Source organism: Camellia sinensis, chromosome 3 (genome assembly GCF_055761805.1).
Source record: "Camellia sinensis isolate YWXY chromosome 3, ASM5576180v1, whole genome shotgun sequence".
In the NCBI taxonomy this organism is placed as follows: Eukaryota; Viridiplantae; Streptophyta; class Magnoliopsida; order Ericales; family Theaceae; genus Camellia; species Camellia sinensis.
In genome coordinates, this window is record NC_138963.1 from 73792296 (window position 1) to 73813815 (window position 21520).

The window sequence follows — 21520 nt, forward strand, 5'->3', positions numbered from 1 at the left end:
TTGAATGACTGATGAACATTATCGCCGTGGAGCCCTCTTTTTTTTTTTATAATTTTCTTTTATTTCATTAGTAAAATTGAATTTTTTAAAATTGTTTCATCTATGTTAGACATATATTTAAAAACATTCAAAATTAATTCCATAATTTTTAAAGTAAGTTGAGTTTTTAGAAGAAAAAAAATCAATTTTAGGTCTTGTTTATTTGAATGAGAGCTGCTGCAGACCCCCAGTGGGGGTCGCACCCCCAGTGAAGTGGCGAGCCCCCACTGACTGAAACTTAAAAAAATAAATAAATAAATAAAACAGTTTTTTTTTTATCCAATCATATCGCGCCACCTCACTGGGGGTCGACCCCCAGTGGGGGTCCGAAGCATTTTTCTATTTGAATTTTATATTTAAAATCATAAAGAATTTTAGAAGAAAAATTGAAAAGTGCTGTAAACATCATTTCATAGCATTGGTGGAATTTGATTATCTAAATTATCGTTGACACAAGTAAAATTTCACAACAGTCTTATTTTGTAATCAATATGAATTTTATTTGATAAATGTTAATAACAAAAATATAAATGTTATAAAAAAAAAATAGATTGGTAAAACAAAATTATGAAATTTAAAATATTAAAAAATTAGATTTAATAATATATACTAGAGGCATTGAAACACTCGGGGTCCTGAGCATCTCTAACCAATAATTTTTTTAATTTTTTCATTAAATTTGGATAAAAAACTGATTTAAAACATAATTTGATATGGAATGCTCCAATAGTTTTCATCAAATTTAACTAAAAGCATAATTTGGTAATAAAAATAAAAATAAAAAATTGAATGCTTCACTTAAAAATTTCATCAAATCCTTTTTAAAAATTCCAAGCTCATCCTCAAAAACTTATTTAATCAAATTTGGTGAATTTTGTTTTTGTTTTGATTTGATGAAAAAATTAGTGAAAGCTGAAAACATCATTTGATACAAGTTTGATGAACTAATTTGAGGTCATTTTCACCAAATTTTTCATCAAGTTAAATTTGCTATTAAAAAAAAAATTGATGAAGCATTACAGATGCTCTTAATACAGTAAAATTTATAATGCTGCCATGTTTCACAACAAACTTAGAGAATGAGAGGACTTTCATAAAAAACCATAATTTTTAAACCTTTGTGACCTGCAATTTCATCCCACAAATATCAAGCCCAAGAACAGAAGCCTAATTAGAGTTCATCAGAACTGAAGATAAGCCTAACAAACTTTGAATTGTAAAAGAAAGAAAAGAAGAAGAAGAAGAAGAAGATTGAGAGCACCCACTTAACTGTGAAGATGTATAACAATGTACTATTTCTTCACATGGGCTCCTATAAAAGAAATACACAACAAAAACATCTATAATTCAAACAAAAGAGAGAAAACATAAAAGATACATGTATGTATGATTTAAAAGAAAGAAAAAACATCCGTAATCAAAACTTGATTACTCTTCATCACCTTTGTTCACATGCTCCCCAACCAAAGCCAAACGACATCCTTCATCAGGCAGGCAGCTTCCACTCTCACCTGCACCTTCAGAGGCCAGCGAACATGGCTTCAAGTTTGTGTCCCCATTTTGCCTCAAACACATCTCCAATGGAATGCTCACCGCACGAACAAGGTTTGCCATACTCAAACCCCCGTCTTCAACCAATATGTCTTCTTCACGGTTAGGATCACAATTCAAGTCTAACTGTCCCTTCTTGTTCTCACTGACATCATTTGGAATTCTATTCTTGATTCTTTCATTCTCCGATAGATTTATAAGGGGCAATGCATGTTTAGACGTGACATCATCCTTGGCAGCAATTTCTGCTTCGCATTCTGATTGGCGTTTCTTTCTACGCAGCATGAGGGTTTTGAAGCGGCGTTTCACGGTTAGGCAAACATTGCAGATACAGGTGGGCTTGTGCTTGCCCTTTCCGCTTGGGGGTTGAATACACACGATACAAGTGCAGCCAGGGCGATGCCGGGGATGCTTGGTAGTGACCGCCACAGCTGGCTCACTTGTTTTGTCTCCATTGTTGTCTGCTAAGAGTACAGCATTCTCTCCTAAGACTGCAGCTGTGGCCAAAGCATCTAAGCCAGAAGACTCGTATTCTGGGGTTACCTTGGCGCTTTCTGTGTTTCTCCGCTTCTTAAAATCTGGAGAAAAAGAGTAGAATCATACAACCAAGATAAAAAGCTTGACAGAACAAAATGCACCAGAAAACTTCAAATAACTAGAAGCCAGTTGGTGATGCATAACAAGATGGATTAACATCTAGCATCAGAACAATTTCATTGTCTGGTGAGTACTGAAGATGGTAAAATTTTTTATGTCTACTCATATGGCCACTGGACCCCATTTGTATCTAAAATTGACAAGGCTGCAGCCTGCAGGACACACAGCTACTCTCCAACTTAAGATAACTTCTCCTATCACAATGAAAATGACATACCAAGTGATTCAATCCATCTATTTTTCTTAATTCCATACATACTCAAATTTGCACAGAGCATTCAGTATATACAGTGCAGATATCTAAAAACGTTTTTTTGAGTATTTTCCAAAAACATGCAACAGCAATGCTGACAAACACTTCAAAAAGTGTGATGTCGCCATGTCGTGCACAACATGAAAAGGTACGAGTCCAAGATGTGTTGGATGCACCTACTATCAGGTGTATAAGCAACACAAGTGCTCGGCAAATGGAATAAAGAAATGTTATACTTGAACAAAATTCCATATGATACTTTTTCAATAATTCATACACAACATCAATAGTTTACAAATAAGTAAAGTTATTATGTAGAACACCATTATATATAGACCACTTCATTTCTGCATACATAGAAGAAAGTAAACGACTTCAATAATTTATCCCATACATTAAAAAGTAGATGATTTGGCACTGCAGCACATACCCACACAACACACAACTCGGGCCCATAAAACATATTTCATATGTATAAAGCATCACCAATGCAAACAACATGCATTCAAATATCCAAGTGGATGCATGCAAGCCATGTGTATACAAGAACATATGAATTGCCAGCATGGAAGCATTCTGTCATCGGATTCCCTAATCATTTTCATAAAACAATGAGCTTCACAAGTTTTCTTAGAATAAAGAGGAAATACAGAAACTTGAACCATACCCTTGCTAACTCCGAGAAGACATCCCAGTTCATTTGGATTCATCTCGTCAGCTGCAGAACATGAACATCTGAAGGCACGTCATAAATGAGAGTATAAGAAAAAAATATTTCTTTTATTTTTCCTTTTTCACTATATACACTACAAACTCTACAAAAATGCAAAATTCATGTTCAAAAAATAAATAAATAAATAAATTATATTAAATAAATTAAAATAAAAACTAAACTCTCCACTTCAGCCCACACAAAAATCCTAAACTAGTAAAAGGCCACTTTGGGAAGTGCCCCCATAAACCAGCTGAAGCCCTCGCCCCACCCACAACATTAGCACCCCCCAAATCCCCAAGAAAAAAAAGAACAAGAACAAGAACAAGAACAAAAACAAAAACAAAAACAAAAAAGCAAAAAAGAATTATTGAATGAAGATGAAATTCAACCTAACGGCTCTAGTAAAACTACCAAGAAATTTACTAGCTAAGCCTAGTTGGCACACCATGTACTGTTCATTGATACGAACACATGAAGCTTACCCCAAATTTATTTTAATCATCACAAACTGTCTTTACTATGAATGTAAAATGAAAATATGAAAGAAAATGCAAATAAATAAACAAATTCACGAACCTGCTCAAATCCCATATATTGTCCAAGCAAGTCCACTTTGGAGGGAGAAGAACATCCACGGGCAACCTTCTCCATTTGGAGCAACTATCACACTGAGCCCATTGATCCGGTTCCCTGGATATAACAGCAAATATTCAGCCTAAATGGGTGCATTCCAACTCAAACAATGAATGAAAAATGCAAAGGTCACAATGAATGGGTATAGCTTCCTAATTTCTCTTTGATTTTCTTGTCTGTTGTAATTTATGTAATATTGATTGTTATATTGATTGATATATTGATACATTTACAATTCCTATATATAGAAGAAAATGTGGTAGGTGTAGGAGTGAAGTGGAGGTGGTAGGTGGAGTGTGTGATAGTGGAGGTGGTAGGTGGAGATAAATTCTAACAGCCCCCCGCAAACTCAAGGAGGATAGAAACTAACCAACTTGAGTTTGGAGAGAGGAACAAAATAATAAAATACATAAAAATAAAAGAGGATAGGAGACACTGTATGGTCGTGTCAGACCATTGGTGAAGACACGGGATGGTGGTGTCATAACGTTGTAGAGGATAGAAGACAGTTTATGGGGTCATGTCGGACCGTTGTAGAAGACAGTTTATGGGGTCATGTCGGACCGTTGTAGAAGACAATGTGGTGACAGTGGTTGTGACAGTTTACGGAGTCTTGCTGGACCCTTGTAGAAACTAACCGGAATCAATGTCGGGACAGTTTACAGAGTCTTGTCGGACCCTTGTAGAAACTAACCGGAATCTATGTCGGAACAGTTTACAGAGTCTTGTCGGACCCATGAAGGAGCTAACCGGAATCAATGTCGGGACAGTTTACAGAGTCTTGTCGGACCCTTGAAAAAGCTAACCGGAATCAAATGTCGAGACAGTTTACAGAGTCTTGTCGGACCCATAAAGGAGCTAACCGGAATCAATGTCGGGACAGTTTACAGAGTCTTGTCGGACCCATAAAGGAGCTAACCGGTATCAAATGTCGGGACAGTTTATAGAGTCTTGTCGGACCCTTGGAAAAGTGGCATCCTCAAAAGGTGTGCCCAATTTTGTCAAAAGGCGTGCCATCAAAAGGCGTGCCCAATTCATCAAAAGGTGTGCCGGACATGATGGCGAGGCACGTGGGCGCCTTGGCTTGCGTGCCCGTTTGTCGGCTGGTGATAAGAGGCGCGCGATGCGCGTGGCTGCCTCGGCTATAAGACAGAGGCTGAGGCTGAGGCAGAGAAAAGCTGCGAAAAACCTCTGAAAAAACAAAAACTCTTCTTCGTTTTGCTGAGAGAGATAGTCCGTAACACTCTGTTGTCTGAGAGAGATTTCTGAGAGAGATACTCTGTAATACTCTGTGGCCCAGAAAATGGCTTCATCTTCCCGGAGTCTGCTCACTCTCTTTCCCGACCTCAATGAGTCAACAAGAGAGACAACTGGTGCGGGGGCACTGGAACCTCAACCAAGCGCCACGGAGTTTACTCCGTTGAACTTTCCGATGCGGTCTGTGGAGCAAAGAATGGCAGTGCAGTCGGATGTGGAGGCCAATCAGTATACTTTGAAGGCATGTGTGGAAAGCATGACGGCGGTCACAAATTTGTCGAACCGGCTGCAGAGTAGGACAAATGAGGTGCAGCATTTAAATGCCCAACTGGCTCTGCTCCAACGCATGTATAAGGATGCGCGAGCAGAGATAAGTGTGCTGAAAGCAGAAAATAAGGAGCTGAAGCGGAAGGCCACTGTGATGTTCCGATTTGGAGGTCCGCCGTATGCTGCAGTGGAGGAGCAGGGAGTAGTGATTGTGCCCAGTGGAGTGGGAAACACGGAGGCAACACCGTCAAGGACCGCCCAGGACGGAGGCAAGAAGAAAAGACCGACGTCAGAGTAGAGAAGAAAATCCGGCCTGTGGATGTGGTTGATTTGTTGCTTCTTTTTTTCGTTTGTCTTTTCTTTTCCTTTTTTTTTTTTTTTTTTTTCTTTTTTTTTTTTTTTTTTTTTTTTTTATGGTGGTGTAAAAGTGTGATCGGGGGTATGCCCTGAGATGAATAAAAGATGATTGGTGGTGCAAATTTGTAAATTGTGTGCAATATACATCAATTTATTTTAAAAAAATTTTTTTTTTATTTTATTATTATTATTATTATTATTTTTTTATTTTATTTTTTATTTTTTTTTTAAGAAGAAGAAGAATAATAATAATAATAATGATAATAATAAAAAATAGGTATGGAGTGGGCGGTGGAATGATGGGTTGGTAGTGTCAATAATAACTTGTCAAAAAAAAGTAGAATAAACAATAATAATAATAATAATAATAATAATAATAATAATAAATAAGTATGGAGTGGGTGATATAAAAAAAGAAAAGAAAAGAAAGTGGAAGCCCATGTGCTGTCTTCTACGTGTATCAGTGTGAGTGATATAAAACAAAGAAAAGAAAAGAAAATGGATGTATCAGTGTGCCCCCCAAACCGAGATGCCTTTATTGTTAAAAAAATAAAAAAAATAAAAAAAAAAAACCTTTCTCTCCCTAACCTCTCTCCCCCCCCAAACCGAGAGAGAGAGATCGATGTCAGACCGAGACAGGCAAATAGAGCAGCTGAAGAAGTGCGAGCCCTTGAAGGAGTCCGAAGTCAAGGCTCTTTGCCTCAAAGCCATGGAAATCCTCGTCGAAGAGAGCAATGTTCAGAGAGTCGACGCACCTGTCACCATTTGCGGCGATATCCATGGGCAGTGTGATGACATGAAGGAACTTTTCAAAGTAGGAGGTGATTGTCCAAAGACTAATTATCGGCGGCGGCGTGCTCGGCCGGGCGAAGGTGGAGAAGGCGGCGCGGCGCAACGCCGAGCTATCTGCGAGGGCGGCGCAGCTGAGCGCGGAGGCGCAGGCAGGACAGGCTCGGGCGAGGGAGCAGGAGGCCACGGCGGCGGCGCTGCAGGAGCGGCTTCAGCAAGCCAGAAGGAGCGGCGGAGGGGAGAGGGGATGCTCCAGCGGAGGAGAGAAGCGGAGGATGCCGAGTCGGCGGATATTGAACCGGACCGAGTGGACCGAGTTGCTGTGTAGAAAATAAGTCAATCAGAGAGGGACTTTGTAATAGCTAGTGATGGCAGGTATGTGTAGAAAATAAGCGGAATAGGTTGAAGTCCGGCGGGCAGCTAAGGTGAGGTTGCCGCCCGCCGGGGAAGCGAAAATATCAGGTTCTAAACCTGCTCTGATACCATGTTGTAATTTATGTAATATTGATTGTTATATTGATTGATATATTGATACATTTACAATTCCTATATATAGAAGAAAATGTGGTAGGTGTAGGAGTGAAGTGGAGGTGGTAGGTGGAGTGTGTGATAGTGGAGGTGGTAGGTGGAGATAAATTCTAACATTGTCCATATTTTTATTGGATTACGAAAGTCGCATTTAATGCTTTTATACATCTTTGAGAAAAAAGAATATTCATATACAGAAGGTCTATAAATTGGATTTGATAGAAGATGTAGCAACCATCATTGGAATGTGGCCTTTGTCTTGGTGCCAAGATATGAAGCATGCATGGTTGGCAGTGAAGTGGTTCATTATGTATATGTAGTAATGCAAATGGCCAGCTTCAACAAAAATAAGTGGCATCCTTTGAGAAGTGTAAACGATTTTTCTTGGCATCCCTTCAATCATCTCTATAAATGAGTTTATGAGATGGGTTGAACGTGAGAGAGTAAGAGCTATCAAAGGAGTGTGTAATAGAGGTGAGCGGTGTGAGATATAAAACAACCAGTAAGCAGGACACCTATGGGGGTTGGGGCTCAAGGACTCAATTCCCTTGAGCTGGGGTCTCGGGTATTGTTGTCTTATTAGTGTATTTTCATCTCATCACTGCAGTCCCTATTATTCAAACTAGATTTTCCTCTCTCGCTTGTGGATGTTTATTTGTTCTTCCTATTCTGTGTCGAGTTTATTTTATTTTTCTTTCATTACTTAGGGTGGGTTTATTCCCAACAAGTGGTATCAAAGCTGATGATTGAAGATCCCAAGGCATGGCGGTAGGCTCATGCCAAAGATCATGGGGGTGGTGATTCAGTGCCATGGAAGCAGATCTAGGCTAAGATTGTTGATACTGAGGCAAGGCATGCACAAGAGAAGAAAAAATGGCATAGGGAGTGTAAGGTATGTGTTCAAAGATTCTCGCCAAGTGGAGGTGGGAGTAGTGCAGATATCCTGTGGTTATGCGATATAAGCACCCAAGTAAGAGATGCAACTATAGAAAACTTACCCACGGACTGAATGGGGTGATTGTTGGGTTCTTTTGTCTGCATTTTTATTAGAGTATAAAAATTGCATTCAATGATTTGATGCATCTTTTCTTGAGACAAAAGAATATGCATATAAAGAAGGTATATAAATTACATTTGCTAGAAGACATAGCAGCCATCATTGGAACGTGGCCTTTGTCTTGAGTGTTGAGCAAGGATGGATCTAGGGTGTGTGGAGGGGGGCGATCACGCCCCCAAAAATTTGAAAATTATCATATATTATATTAGAAAATTTAAAATAATTAAAAATTATAAGGATTTTCACCCCAAAGATACTTTCGCACCCCCATAGTGATACTCCTGGATCTATCCCTGGTGTTGAGATATGATTGCATGCATGGTTGGCAGTGAATTGGTTCATTATGTGGTGATGCAAACGGCTCGCTTTTGGAAAAAAGAAAAATAAGTGGTATCCTTTGAGAAGTGTAAAAGATTTTTCTTGGTATCCCTTCAACCATCTCGGGTATAAATATGAGTGTATGAGATGGGTTGAAGTTGAGAAAGTGAGAATCTCACCAGTGTAGTAAGAAAGTGAGAGCTGTCAAGGTGTGTGATAGAGGTGAATGGTATGACATGTAAAATTACAAGTCAGTGGGAAGCCTATGCAGGTTGGGGCTGAATCTGAAGGACTTAATAACCTTGAGCGTGGTTCTTTGAATGGTGTGAGATTTACAAGTCAGTGGGAAGCCTATGGAGGTTAACCCTGAGCATGGGTCTTAGGTATTGGTGTTGGATTAGTGTATCTTCATCTCATCATTGAGTCTCTATTAGTCATGGTGAATTTTCCTTTCTCACCCATGGATATAGGCATTAGTGTCGAACCATGTAAATTTATGTGTTTTTCCTTTGTTGTGTTTATTTTATTTTATTTTTGCTTCTATTACTTGGGTGGGTTTATTCCCAACAAGTGATATCAAAGCCAATGGTTGACGATCCTGAAGCATGGCACTGAGCTCATGCCAACAGTCACAGGGGTGGTGATTCAGTGCCATGGAAGCTGATCCAGGCTGAGATTGGTGATACTGAGGCAAGGCATGCACAAAAGAAAAAATAAATAATCGCATGGATGCAGGAAAGCCATACAACGGCACATATCTACAGGAGTATAAGGTATGTGTTCAAAGATTCTCGCCAAGTGGAGTTGTGAGCTGTGCGGATATCCCATGGTTACAGGATATATGGGCACCCAAGTGAAGGGGTGTCAGGCAGCCAGGTGGGAAGTGCAAATACAGAAAATTTACCCACATGGACAGAAGGTGGTGCCTGTTGAGTTTTTTCATCCACAATTTTATTGGAATATAAACGTTAGATTTAATGCTTTGACACATCTTTTGTTGTGACAAAGGAATATTCATATAAAGAAGGTATACAAATTGGATTTGCTGGAGGATGTAGCAATGATCATTGGAACCTGGCCTTTGTCTTGGGTGTCGAGATATGATGGCATTAAAGTGGTTCGTTAGTTGTGATGCAAACGGCTAGCTTCGGGAAGAAGAAAAATAAGTGGAATCCTTTGAGAAGTGTAAAAGGTTTCTTGGTATCCCTTCAACCACCTCATGTATAAATATGAATGTATGAGATGGGATGAAGGTAAGAGTGGGAGTCTCTCCAATGTAGTGAGAGAGTGAGAGTTGTCAAAGGGGTGTGTGATAGAGGTGGAGTGTGGAGATGTAAAATTACCAATAAGCTAGAAGCAAGGGTCAATTACCTTGACCAAGTGTCTTGGGTATTGGTGTCAAACTAGTGCATTTTCATCTCATCACTGTACTCTATATTATTAGCGGATTTTCCTCTCCGCCCATGGATGTGGGCATTGGTGTTGGACCACGTATATTTATGAATTATTCCTTTTTTGTGACTCTTTTATTTATTTTTTGCTTCCAATGATTGGGTGAGTTTATTCCCAGCAAGTTCTAATGGGGACCTAGCAACAATAAACCAGTCCAGACAATTTTATCTACAAAATGTTCCTTCATAGTTATCTTACATTTTCCTGATATATTTATTACTAATTTTAACCCCAAAAAATGCCAATCATGTATTTATGACAATTGTTTACAAAACGAATTACGAAAATCCTTACCCCGATTCTCGCACTATGAATGTAGTCTTCTTTCCAAAAACTGGTGGTTCCTAAATAACATGAACACCAAGAAATTATTGCGGCATTTGAAATTCAAATTCTCTAGAAGTTAAGAGTAGCAAATACCAAATAAGTGACTTTGTGTATTATACAAACAACAGCTTCCAACTGGATTGACTCACATCATATTCTTCAAATTCATGGTTGTCAATCATTACAACAGTTGGCTTGGCACTTGGGGGTGGGCGGAGCAATTCCTGTGCTTCTTCCCATGTGAGTCTCAGCTCCATAGCCTCTTCATTATGCAAGAGTAGCCTCTTGCTTTTGGACCCAATGTTTCGATTCCTCTTTTTCTCTAGGATCGGCCTTAGCTGCTGTGGCGAGTCCTCATTTGTCCTGCCTCCATGCTTCTCATTTAAGGCCAACAAAAAGCATCTCAATCAACAAAAGTCAAACACTCAAAGTCAAACACTCAGACTAGGGCTGCAAACGAACCGAGTCGAGCCGAGCTTTGCTGAGCTCAAGCTCAAGCTCAGCTCGTTTACTTATCAAGCTCGTTTATTGAGCTCGAGCTCAGCTCAATAAGAAACTGGGCTCGAGCTCGGCTCGTTAATATTAATGAAATTAGAGTTCGGCTCGGCTCGGCTTGGCTCGGCCCAATAAATTTTTTTTTAATATTATTTATATTATTTAAATAAAAATATTTAAGTAAAAAATATTATTTATATTATATTTATTATATAATTTAAATAAAAATAAATAAGCCGAGCTTATGCGAGCTCGAACTCGGTTCGTTTACTAAACGAGCCTAATATTCGAGCCGAGTTGAGCCGAACCGAACCGAGCCGAGTCGAGCCCTTAACGAGCCAAGCCAAACTTGTTCATGAACAATTCGGTTCATTTGCAGCCCTAACTCAGACAAAGCAATAAGGAAAGGAATCCTTCATTCCGTTCAGCATAGGAAGCACAAATACAGATACATACATGTGACACGACACAGACACACTGACACATCAATTTTCAAAAAATGCAGGATACGACACATATGAGATACATGCAAAATATATAGTTTAATATATTTATTATGTCAAATATATGAATATTTCATTAAAAGATAATAAATAATGCAACATAACACTAATTCCTTAATTTAGAGAAGAGGATAGTATGTATAAATTTACATTGGGCTTGCTTGGTTTGTATCTCAAGATACAATTTTTGAGAAAAAATTTCAAAATTTTGTTTGGTTCAAATTTTTTGAAAAAAAAGTTCCAAAATCACTCTCTCCTACACATCAATCAATCATTTTTTCTCTCTCCTCTCTCCTTCTCAATCACTTTTTCTCTCACACACATCTACTCAACTACAACAAAATATCAAATCATTCCAAACTCCAAATTTTTTTTTTTTTTTTTTTTGATAAATAAAATTCCGAAATTATTTTCAAAATATACAACTAAACAAACCAAACTCTTTTTAAAATATACAACTAAACAAACCAAAAATATTTCTAAACTCTCTCCCCGAAATTTTTTTTGAAAATATATCTCAAAACACAAACCAAACACACCCATTGTTTCTCTTTTTATCATTGTATCCTAAATTATTTTATTCAAAACTATAATGTGTTTTATGTGTCAGACAATGAATATGTATCTCCCCTAAGTGTCCAAAGCATGTCTGGGTCTAATTTTTTTAAAAAAAAATAATATAACACATTTGGACATGTGCCTAACACATGTCTGGAAGTGTCCAATTAGCGTCCCCTATCGAACACATACAGGACACAGATGCAAACACGACACAAACATGCTTCTTAGCTTTAAGCAATTGGGAAAGGCTGGAGACCACTTACTGTAGGCAGGTTGTCATTAACACCAGAAACAAACCCTTCTCCAGAGGGAACACCATTAGCAAGGGCAGATGTTTGGCCATCCTATTTGTTTGATACGAACAATACATCAGTTTGTTAACATACAAAGGCTATGTTTGTTTGGAGGTACATGGCATCGGGATTGGACTAATAATCCAATAAAATGCGTAATCCTATGTTTGGATAAGAAAATTGGGGTACGGACTAATAGTCTATCCAGGCATGGTATCCCCTATATGGGGGGACTATTAAATCCTTGGGAGGGGATACAAATCAAGGGATTAAAAAGGAATTCAGATTAGCTGCCCAATTACAAAAACAACCCAACTGTGTTGTTGCTCCTGTAAAAGTGATTGCTGTATTTTCATTGTGTGAATCTCAGACAACAGGAAAAGCAAATTAAAATAAAATAAAATTAATAATTTTAATTCAGCCAATATATGTATATATATCACACTAACTTCTTTCTTTTTTTTTTCCCTACAACAAACTGTTTTTTCGTTAATATAAATAAACTATTTAAACAGATACTATTTCACTGTTTTTTTTTTTCCCAGAAACATATTTGTTCTTTGAATAACACAAACTGATTTGTAATAAAATAGGTAAACTGAAAAATATGTTTTTAATAAAATAGGAAAATAGACACTACACTTTTTTAATAAAATAGGAAAACAGAAAATAGACAGCAGATCGGAAAGATTGAGTTGATTGCGGACGATCAAAATCTGCTACTGCATCTGTCAAAAATTTCTCCACAGTGGTAAAGAAAGGTCTGGAGCAATAGCAGACAAATCCACCTTCAAAAATAGTACAGGATGGTATAAACTTCCCATTAATTATAATAGGGTTATTATGGTAATTAAATAATGCATCCTATGTTCTTCCCATTTCATTTCAGTCACCTCAAACAAAAATGTGGTTGAATAGTGTATTTTGTCAATCCATCCTTCCTAGGTCAATCCAAACATAAGAAAGGACATACAATCCAACGGGATTGATAATCCCAGGACTAACAGTCCTACGATACCATTCCCATCTAATCCAAACCGTTCAAACAAACATGGCCAAAAAATAAAAGTAAGTTAAGGGCATAGAAAGCAGAGACGACAATATTGATGCCTACAAGGCTTGACCTGCATATCAACAAAGTTAGACTTCCGAAAGCCCATGACAAGTTTTCCCCCAGGATCTATCCGACTAAAAGTCACTGCAAAAAGATTATATATGTAAGATAAACAAATACAAATCAGATCAGAGAAATATTAAAACATGCAGGAGAAATTAACTTCCCTTAAAAGAATTATATTACAAATAAATTAGGGTACCAATCGAAGGATGACATTGACTAAATTCAAAAATAAGGAGTTTGTTTCGGATATCAACATAAACAAGTAGTATCACACACCAATTATCAATCATTGATCCCATCAGCTGGATGGATGATTGTGGAGAAAATAAAACTAGCTATGGAAGACTAACAACTCCAACATAATATATGAACCAAGAGGGTAACACTGCATCGAAATGTTGAATTCCTATACAGTAATCCTGAGGAATGCAAGCAAAGCTTATAAAGATAAAAAAATCCATTACAAGAAATTTAAAATTATGATTAGTATACAATCACAAAAAATAATGCCAACAGCAATCTGCATATCAGAAGATACATAATATATAATGCGCTCTAAGAAGATAATGGCATGAAGAATACCAGTGTCACCAGCTTGTAATTGCATATTCTGCATGCAAGGGGTTACACCTTCTAATACATACATCCGGCTGTTATTATTGGGCCAAAATCTGAACTGGAATGTCCACTCTTTCCCTTTTATATCCTGAACTCTTATTGGTAAACCGTCTGATTGAGAAATAGGAGGAAAATACGCCTGCATCAATTTGCAATTTATAGATATTTAAAGCTACGGAGAAAAACATAAAAGAAACTTCACAATGGAAGAAGGGGCAGAAAAGTTACTAGGGAGAAAAAAAGGAGCTTCTACTTTCACACACCAAAAACTCTTAGCACACGTCTTCTTTCAATACACACACCAAATGAGTTTGCAACGAGGGCTACTATTAGCAACTACCTTATTTCTTTGGAACTGCTCTTTCATTATTTTTTAATTCCAGTTTTGTCCAAACATGAAGTTCCATTTTTATCCTCATCCGTAACCTTCTAATCCTAATTTCTCAAACCCTAACCCTAATCCTACCAACCATTCCATCACATCCGGCTGCCGCCCACCTTTCCTGTCACTGTCTGTCACCTATCTCCTCCACCTCCAACCACCTCCCCCACCCCATGACAATCTCTTGCAGCCCCCGCCAATCAGCACCCAACTCCGGATGAAGACGAAGAGGCTTGTCGGGACCGAGACCACCATCGTCACCACAAGCGATGAAGATCAGTTGGAGCTCTCAACCAATTAATCAACAAAATTGAACAAGTTTCACCAAAATGAATGAAACTTAGTAAGAAAAACTTTCAGAGTCACCAAACAAAGTGCAAATCAAGATCAATCAAAGCAAAACAAGAAGACCCACTTAACTGAGATTGCAAAAAATTATAAAATACAGATTTTGGGGGACCAAATCACCTTAAATTGGGAGACTAGAGTAGTGATCTAGTTTCAATTTGGGTTGTCCATTGCAGGACCTCCTCTTCTACACACATTTGCGATTGGTAGATCTTGTTTGTGGATCGCAATTCATTGGTCGTCGATGGCGGTAGCAGCCGTGAACGACGGGGGTGGTGAAGGGCGAGACTCAATGGTTGGCCGGTGATGGGATCCTTGGCTCTCTCTCTCTCTCTCTCTCTCTCTCTCCGTGTTTTTTCTTCCTTCTGCTTTTTTTTTTTTTTTTTGTGGTCAAGAGCTATTCTTCGTCTTCCTTCGTCAAACGAGGTTGGAGGGCTTCGACGGACGATGGAGAAGGGTTGGTGGAGTCTTCGGTGAGGGTGGAGGTCGCCGACGATGAAGGGCTACCAGCGGTGGAAAGGGTTGCCAGAAGAAAGAGAGTTGGGGGTCCAAAGAACAGGGGTCCAGTTGGTATTAAGGTGGGGGTTCAAAGAAGTGGAGGGTCCCAAGCAAATAGGTGGGGGCATTTATTAGCCCTCTTTTGAAATTTGATATTTTACTCAATTCATAACCCACCATGTCAAAAATACCCCCAATCTTTTTCAATCTTCAAACCCTAACCCTAGCTGGCCAGCCACCAGCATCCTCCCTCAACCACCCCAATCCCTCCCTCACCAGCCACCACCACCATTGCCATTGCAAACCACGCCACCGTGAAACCCATCTCCACAAACCCTTCCATCTCTACCACCAACAGCTACCGACCGCGAAACCCATCACCACCATCATGGAATACCAAGAGAGAGAGAGACAGAGAAGAATGTTGCCGTACAAAATACAATATCTAAATGGTAACCTCTATTTGAACTTAGTTTTCCGAACCAATGACCCTTGATCGATCCCAGAGTTTTGAACTGGAGGCTATTGTTCGATCCTGGAGTGTCAAACCAATAATTGTGATATGCAAAACCAAACTTCTCTCTCTTTCTCTCTCTCTCTCTCTCTCTCTCTCTCTCTCTCTCTCTCTCTCACACACACACACACACACACTTGGCAATGATGGGTGGTGGCGTTGGGTGGTTGTGCAGGGGCTAGGTGATCAAGGAAGGTGGAGGAGGGGTTGGGGGGCCTTGATGGTGGTAGTTGGTGGCAGTGGCAGTGGCAGTGGCAGGGGAGGGTGATGGTGTCTGATGGCTGGTGGTGTGTGGAGTGAGAAATTACATTTTAAGATTTTTTTCCAAAACGGTAAATTGATTAAGGGATAAAATTGTAATTAAAAACAAAAGCACTAAATGTGTGAACTGAGGAATTTTGGTGTGTGGAAATAGAAGCTCCCAGAGAAAAGCCATACAATAAGTTATTAAACTTACTTCAGCACATGCTTTTGGTAGCACCAAACGGCCAATTCGACCAGCATCACTGGCACTCAAAACCTTCTCGAACAACGGCACAATAGTGGAGTTCAAACTTTAAACGAAAAATTTAAGGTAAACACTATGAAGCAATGGATAAACAAAAAACAAGTGTATCAATATCACAACAGATCTGATTATAAAACTATACTATGAAAACCAATAATGACAAAATCATGGATACTCTCCAGATATTTGCTGCAGTTCTTGGTCGGTAATCCGTGGCCAGTATCGAGGAAGCAACTGGCTACGGCCTCGCCCGTCAGCAGGAGGCCTCGGAACACGTGTCTGAGCAAACATTCCCTTATTTGCCTCTGAGCCAATGGTGAGGCCAGTTTTGACAGGCTTGGGTAAAATAGTGCGTGCCCTTTGCCCTTGTTGAATGGGAGGAACTTTGTTCTGTTCCCTTCCTTCCATAACCCCACTAGGAGAAGAAGGTACTCGAGAATTTGAAGTATCCAAAGGACTCCCCAAAGAGAAACCCAAGGATGGCTGGGCTGGTGATTCATACATATCTTTAACCCCTAATATTGGCCTGCTATTTTCTGGTTTAACAAAAATAGATGGTCCAACAGACTGTTGCATCATCTCTGGAAAGCTTGTACCACCTTCCCCAATGGGAAGCATAATTTCTTCTCGTTTGATTTGCCCTATAGATGAATTATTGTTGGTTCTTGGAGTTTGAGGGAAGTGGCCGAGCTCTTTTGCATCCATAGTTTTGCTCAACTGTACAAGCTTCCCCTTATCAACACTAGTACCACCCATTCTATTTGCAACAAAAGAGGATTGTGGATCACCAATGTTGTTCACTGGCAATGGGCCAAATCCATTAGAAATACCATCACTTTGAATCTGCATAAATAAGTTATAGAAGGATGTGAGATACTTGAGTGTTTGATGGACAGATTATTTAAACACAGTATCCTGTATATAAAACATCCAAATTCAGCGATAACATACAGGAAAATAACCAAAGCAAGCTATATCTACAGGAAAAATAACTTTTTTCGTTTCCCAAAATAGCATCACACTTCTCCATAATCTCCATTACAAAATTCATGTAATTATTGGAACCAAAACAATATTACAGCTAATATTATCAAATCCTTAATTAAAAAATCCATCACTTCACATGGTTCGACTCGGGTGGGGTGAATTAACAGTTGCTAAGTTTACTGGCTTAATTGCATTACTAATTTGGCTTTTTTTTTTTTTTTGAATAAATAAATGAATTAATCTAAAATAAGCAAGATGTACATACTTGTATCCAGCTGGGACTTAAAGCCCATACTTCTCTCATTGGGACTACATGAGCTAATAATCAAGCTAATAGCTGATGGTAATAACATTACTAATCTACTTTTGGCATTTTGTAATGAAATACACAGCATATATGAAATGCTTTTTCCATAAATGTATCATTTATAACCAAACAACAGGGATGATATTTACAAAACCTACAAAACATATCCAATGCAGGAAATACATTATTTTTTAGGAAGATTAACACATGTAATGTGATGCTTGGGAAATGTTAGCTAACTAATTACCTTAATAGGTCTCATTGAGTGAGCCTCCAAACTCTTTGTGCAGCTTATACAACCTACGCCCCCCAAATCCAGGATGTCATGCAAATGCTTAGAAGCAATGCATCCACAGTGGATACGCTGTAATACAATATTCAACTACACTTAGAAACCACAACAAAATTAGAGTGTTTGGACAAGTTAAGGACAACCAGGATTTCAAGTTACCTTTCCACATAATCTGCAGTCCCTCCAACCAGATTCCTCTACATGGAATTTCTCACAGTAAATTAGATTCTCATAAGCAGATCTACAGTCGACACGAGATGACATTAACCATGGTTGAAACAGAAAATAAATTCAAGATTACCAAAAACATAGATAAATAAATAAAATAAGCTATGAAGCAGTCTGACAAAAGAATTTTGGGAGAAGAACAGATAATTTGCTTTCTTTTATTTGAACTGATACAACAAATTTTGCTTTTTTAGTAAAAGCAATAATACAAATTACTGGTTTTATGCATTCAGAAAAAGGAAGAAACAACTGCTGATCCAAAAAAATAAAATAAAATAAAAATACAACCACATCCCTAGAGTAATTACAAGTTTCAAGCAATAACAATTGCAACTCCTGAAGGACTTCAATTAACTGCAATATAAATAGAAAAAAGAAATAAATTAACCCCTGATACTTGTGTTGATCAACCAACAAAAGTAATCTCTAACGTTATGTTTGGTTGAGGGATTTGGGAAGAGATTTGGAAATGGAAAGGGAAAGGGAAAATGCGTGTAAAACTAGGTGAAATATAGGTATATTTTATTCTCATTTCACCTACTTTTTCCTTTTCCCTTTCCCTGTCAATATCCCTTCCCAAATTCCTTAACCAAACACAGCATAAAAGAATGGATCATGAGATGTATGAAAATATAGAAGGAACTCATAAGAATAGGATGCCACAGCCTATAAGTCAAATCTACAAGAGAGATAATGACAAAAGCAACACTAGATTGAGCTGCTAACAATGCAGGAACAACTGAGCAAGAGCAAATCATAGACATAGACAAAAAAATCTTAAAATTGATTACGCAAATATTTATGATTACAATCAAAAGACATAAAATGGGACTTTTCCAAGCTAACAATACCAACAAATTTCATTACCGCAAATATTGTGCATGGACCCATATTGGTAAACTACAAGTGCAACCGATAATATGTTAAATTTCAATTGTTTTAGGAGGTACTTTTAGGCCAATTATATAAATTTCCATCTTCTTAAGTCCTCATCTTGCCTCTTTCTAAATATCTTCTATCAAGGACTGAAAATGAAAATTAAATTTATGTTATAGCAGTAGCTGCTACTCAGCATTATTTGGCCCTAATCACACCCATTTTTATAGACCGCATTTCAAAGGGAAAAAATGGCATTGAACTGGATTAAAATAGTAAAATTTTGAACTTCTAATCAAAAGAGAATGTGGAATGAAATTGACTGCACAAACTAATAAATCTTACAAACTTCTCATAATAATGAGTGTGTCACGTTATAGTAAAATTTTGGAAACAGGAACATAACCAACTTCAATAATATGATAAGTAAGTAAGAAAAGCTTGCAAAATTTGTTAATTTGAAATCAAAAAATTGATTAGTTGGTTTGAAAATTTTCAAATTTCAATATAGAAATGAGCCCCAAGAGAGAAAATTCATCAATTCAAAAAAACCCCAAGAAGAATCTAAAAGTAGAGATCCAAACCCACAAATCCAACATGAAATCTACTCTCAGATACAGCAGATAAATAAAATTGGAGATGGAAAAATTACCCGCAATTGAAACAGAGAGTAGCAAATCCACCAGATTTCAAGCCCCAACCATTCTTCCACTCGATCGTGGCCGTCACCCGACAAGCTTCGTTCATGCAAATCTTGGCCATTCACCCAAATCAAACCTAAAAAACCAATCTTCACCTCATTGAAAAAAGAACACCCAAATCAAAAACCCTAAAACCCCCATCGCCAATTGCTGGACCCAACAACACATAACAAAAATCAAATCGATCCCAAACCAAAAAACGAAGACAAACAAGTTAGTGAGATTATAGAGAATTGAGTAGAGCTAACCTTATGCGAATCTATGAAATGGAATCTCGAATGCGACATTCACATGAAACAGAGTTGATATGAGTTCGTTCTGGTATACTTAATTTTGCTCTGACATTAGAGGGAGAGAGAGAGAGTTGGAAATCTATTGAAGTGAATCCAGAAGTGGGGTCAACTCGAGGTCGGTGGGTGTGAGATAGAAATGGCGACGGAGGGTTTTCACAGAGAGAGAGAGAGAAGATAGATATAGAGATGTAGAGAGAGAAAGGGGGGTTGAGGAGAGAGAGAAAGCGTGTGTGCATGCAAAGCAAACAGATGCACAAAATGCATGCACGACACTTGAAGCCACCGCGAGGTCGTCTACTCACTCTCTCTCTATAATGCGCTTTCTCTCTTTCTCTTTCTCTTTCTCTTTCGGACAGTGATATGGTAACCCGACGGTTTCGTGGATTCTCACGACTTGTGTATTCCTGATGTCAATTTTACTCCCCCAACTCTCAAACTTGAGTCCATCAAAAAAAGTGGTAAATGTTAGGGGCCTGTTTGGTACAGGTTATGTATTGTTTTTTTTAGGTTCGATTTTTATTAAATCTTGAGAGTATTGTTTGGGTCTGTCGAGGTCTACAATAAATCTCCATTCAATGATTTGAATTGTTTTAATATTTCGTGTATAAAATTAGATGAATCTGATAAAATTATTTTATTTTGTTCTTTTATTATCAACTTTTGACTTTCAATAAATTACAATAAATAAGTCATAATCTAATAAAAGTTGACGTACGTACACAAACCTAGCATTAAAATATATAAACAAAAAATTAAGATAAACTAGATTCATTTTAAATATGGCCACAGTATATTAAAATTCATTAATTTTAAATCTATAATTTACTCTTTATTTTTAAAATGAAATTTTAATTAGCTTTTAATGATAACTAGAATTATTACTGGGCATAAAGATAGTGTGGGTTACATTAAAGTTTAAACTTTTATATATAGCGATAATGATTATAAAATATTAAAAAAAGTATAATATTGGAGAGAAAAGTGTGGGAGTTGAAATTTTAACTTTAATCTGATTGTCAGTAAATAAATTTTTATGGTTTCTAAATTTTAGTTTAAAATTTAAAGGAGAGAACTTAAAAAGAAAATATTTAGAAATAAAATTATGAAAATGCTAGAAACTTTAAAAGAATTATCAAATATTCTACGCGGTGTGGGTCCCACATACAGTATTGTATATAATATTCAATAAAATAAAATAAAATTTGGTGTTTAGGATTGCTCATAAAAATAATGTTAATTAATGAAACCTTTCCTAATGATTTTCTTTGTATAGTAACTAAATTCAATTTAATTTAAAAGCCAAATATTCAATGTAAAGTTATACAAATTTAATGCTAATTAAATCAATTTTTCTTAATTCATTTATTTTTTATGGTAAGTAAATTAAATTTAATTTCAAATTTCAAATATTCATTGTAAAATTATAAAATATTTTATCTTTAAACCAATAACATTATTATTTTTTTATTTTTTAGATAGGGAGAAACATGATTATCTAGATATATCCTTACTCTTAAAATAATTTTGTTATTTTTTTAAACTTTGAATGGTTTATTGGACAGTGTCAACCTTTTTTTTTTTTTCCTATTTTTAAAATGAATAAACATGCTCAAATAGTAACAATTTTTTAAATCAAAGCTGAGTAAGTGACAGAGAGGTGGTGTTCTATCAAAATTCAATATGAGACAACATACAATGTATGAGTGATGTTATAATAATTGTTTATTTTTATTATTTTATTTTACTTATGCATTAGAAATATAGATAGTGATAAGATTAATTACACCAATTTTATA

At 37.2% G+C, this 21520-nt stretch overlaps 1 protein-coding gene across 6 annotated transcripts; it reads right to left on the minus strand.

The window, feature by feature from the left end:
- Positions 1 to 1128: 1128 nt before the first annotated feature.
- HSI2 (B3 domain-containing transcription repressor VAL1) lies at positions 1129 to 20175 on the minus strand. Of its 6 annotated transcripts, none has more exons than XM_028200820.2 (14): positions 19680 to 20175; positions 19383 to 19520; positions 17786 to 17867; positions 17582 to 17698; positions 16216 to 16883; positions 15990 to 16086; positions 13755 to 13929; positions 13177 to 13250; positions 12023 to 12103; positions 10350 to 10574; positions 10168 to 10217; positions 3792 to 3905; positions 3168 to 3235; positions 1129 to 2168 (listed from the first exon to the last, which is right to left on the minus strand). In XM_028200820.2, the coding sequence occupies exons 2-14, from the start codon at positions 19490 to 19492 to the stop codon at positions 1468 to 1470; spliced, it is 2562 nt and encodes an 853-aa protein (XP_028056621.2). In that variant the 5' UTR covers positions 19493 to 19520; positions 19680 to 20175; the 3' UTR covers positions 1129 to 1467. The 6 variants fall into 6 exon arrangements, with proteins under 6 accessions (XP_028056621.2, XP_028056622.2, XP_028056623.2 ...); XM_028200821.2 differs by having other exon boundaries at positions 19383 to 19581; positions 19680 to 20151; XM_028200822.2 differs by having other exon boundaries at positions 19383 to 19507; positions 19680 to 20149.
- Between the last annotated feature and the right edge of the window lie 1345 nt (positions 20176 to 21520).

Bases quoted from the DNA above. Each gene is read 5' to 3' on its own strand.
- HSI2 (XM_028200820.2), bottom strand. From the start codon at position 19,492: ATGGCCAAGATTTGCATGAACGAAGCTTGTCGGGTGACGGCCACGATC. The intron at 12,104-13,176 runs GTCAAGCCTTGT...TCAAACAAATAG, and splicing joins CTAACTTTGTTGATATGCAG to GATGGCCAAACATCTGCCCT. The intron at 3,906-10,167 runs GTAAGGATTTTC...TGTTATATCCAG, and splicing joins TTCATAGTGCGAGAATCGGG to GGAACCGGATCAATGGGCTC.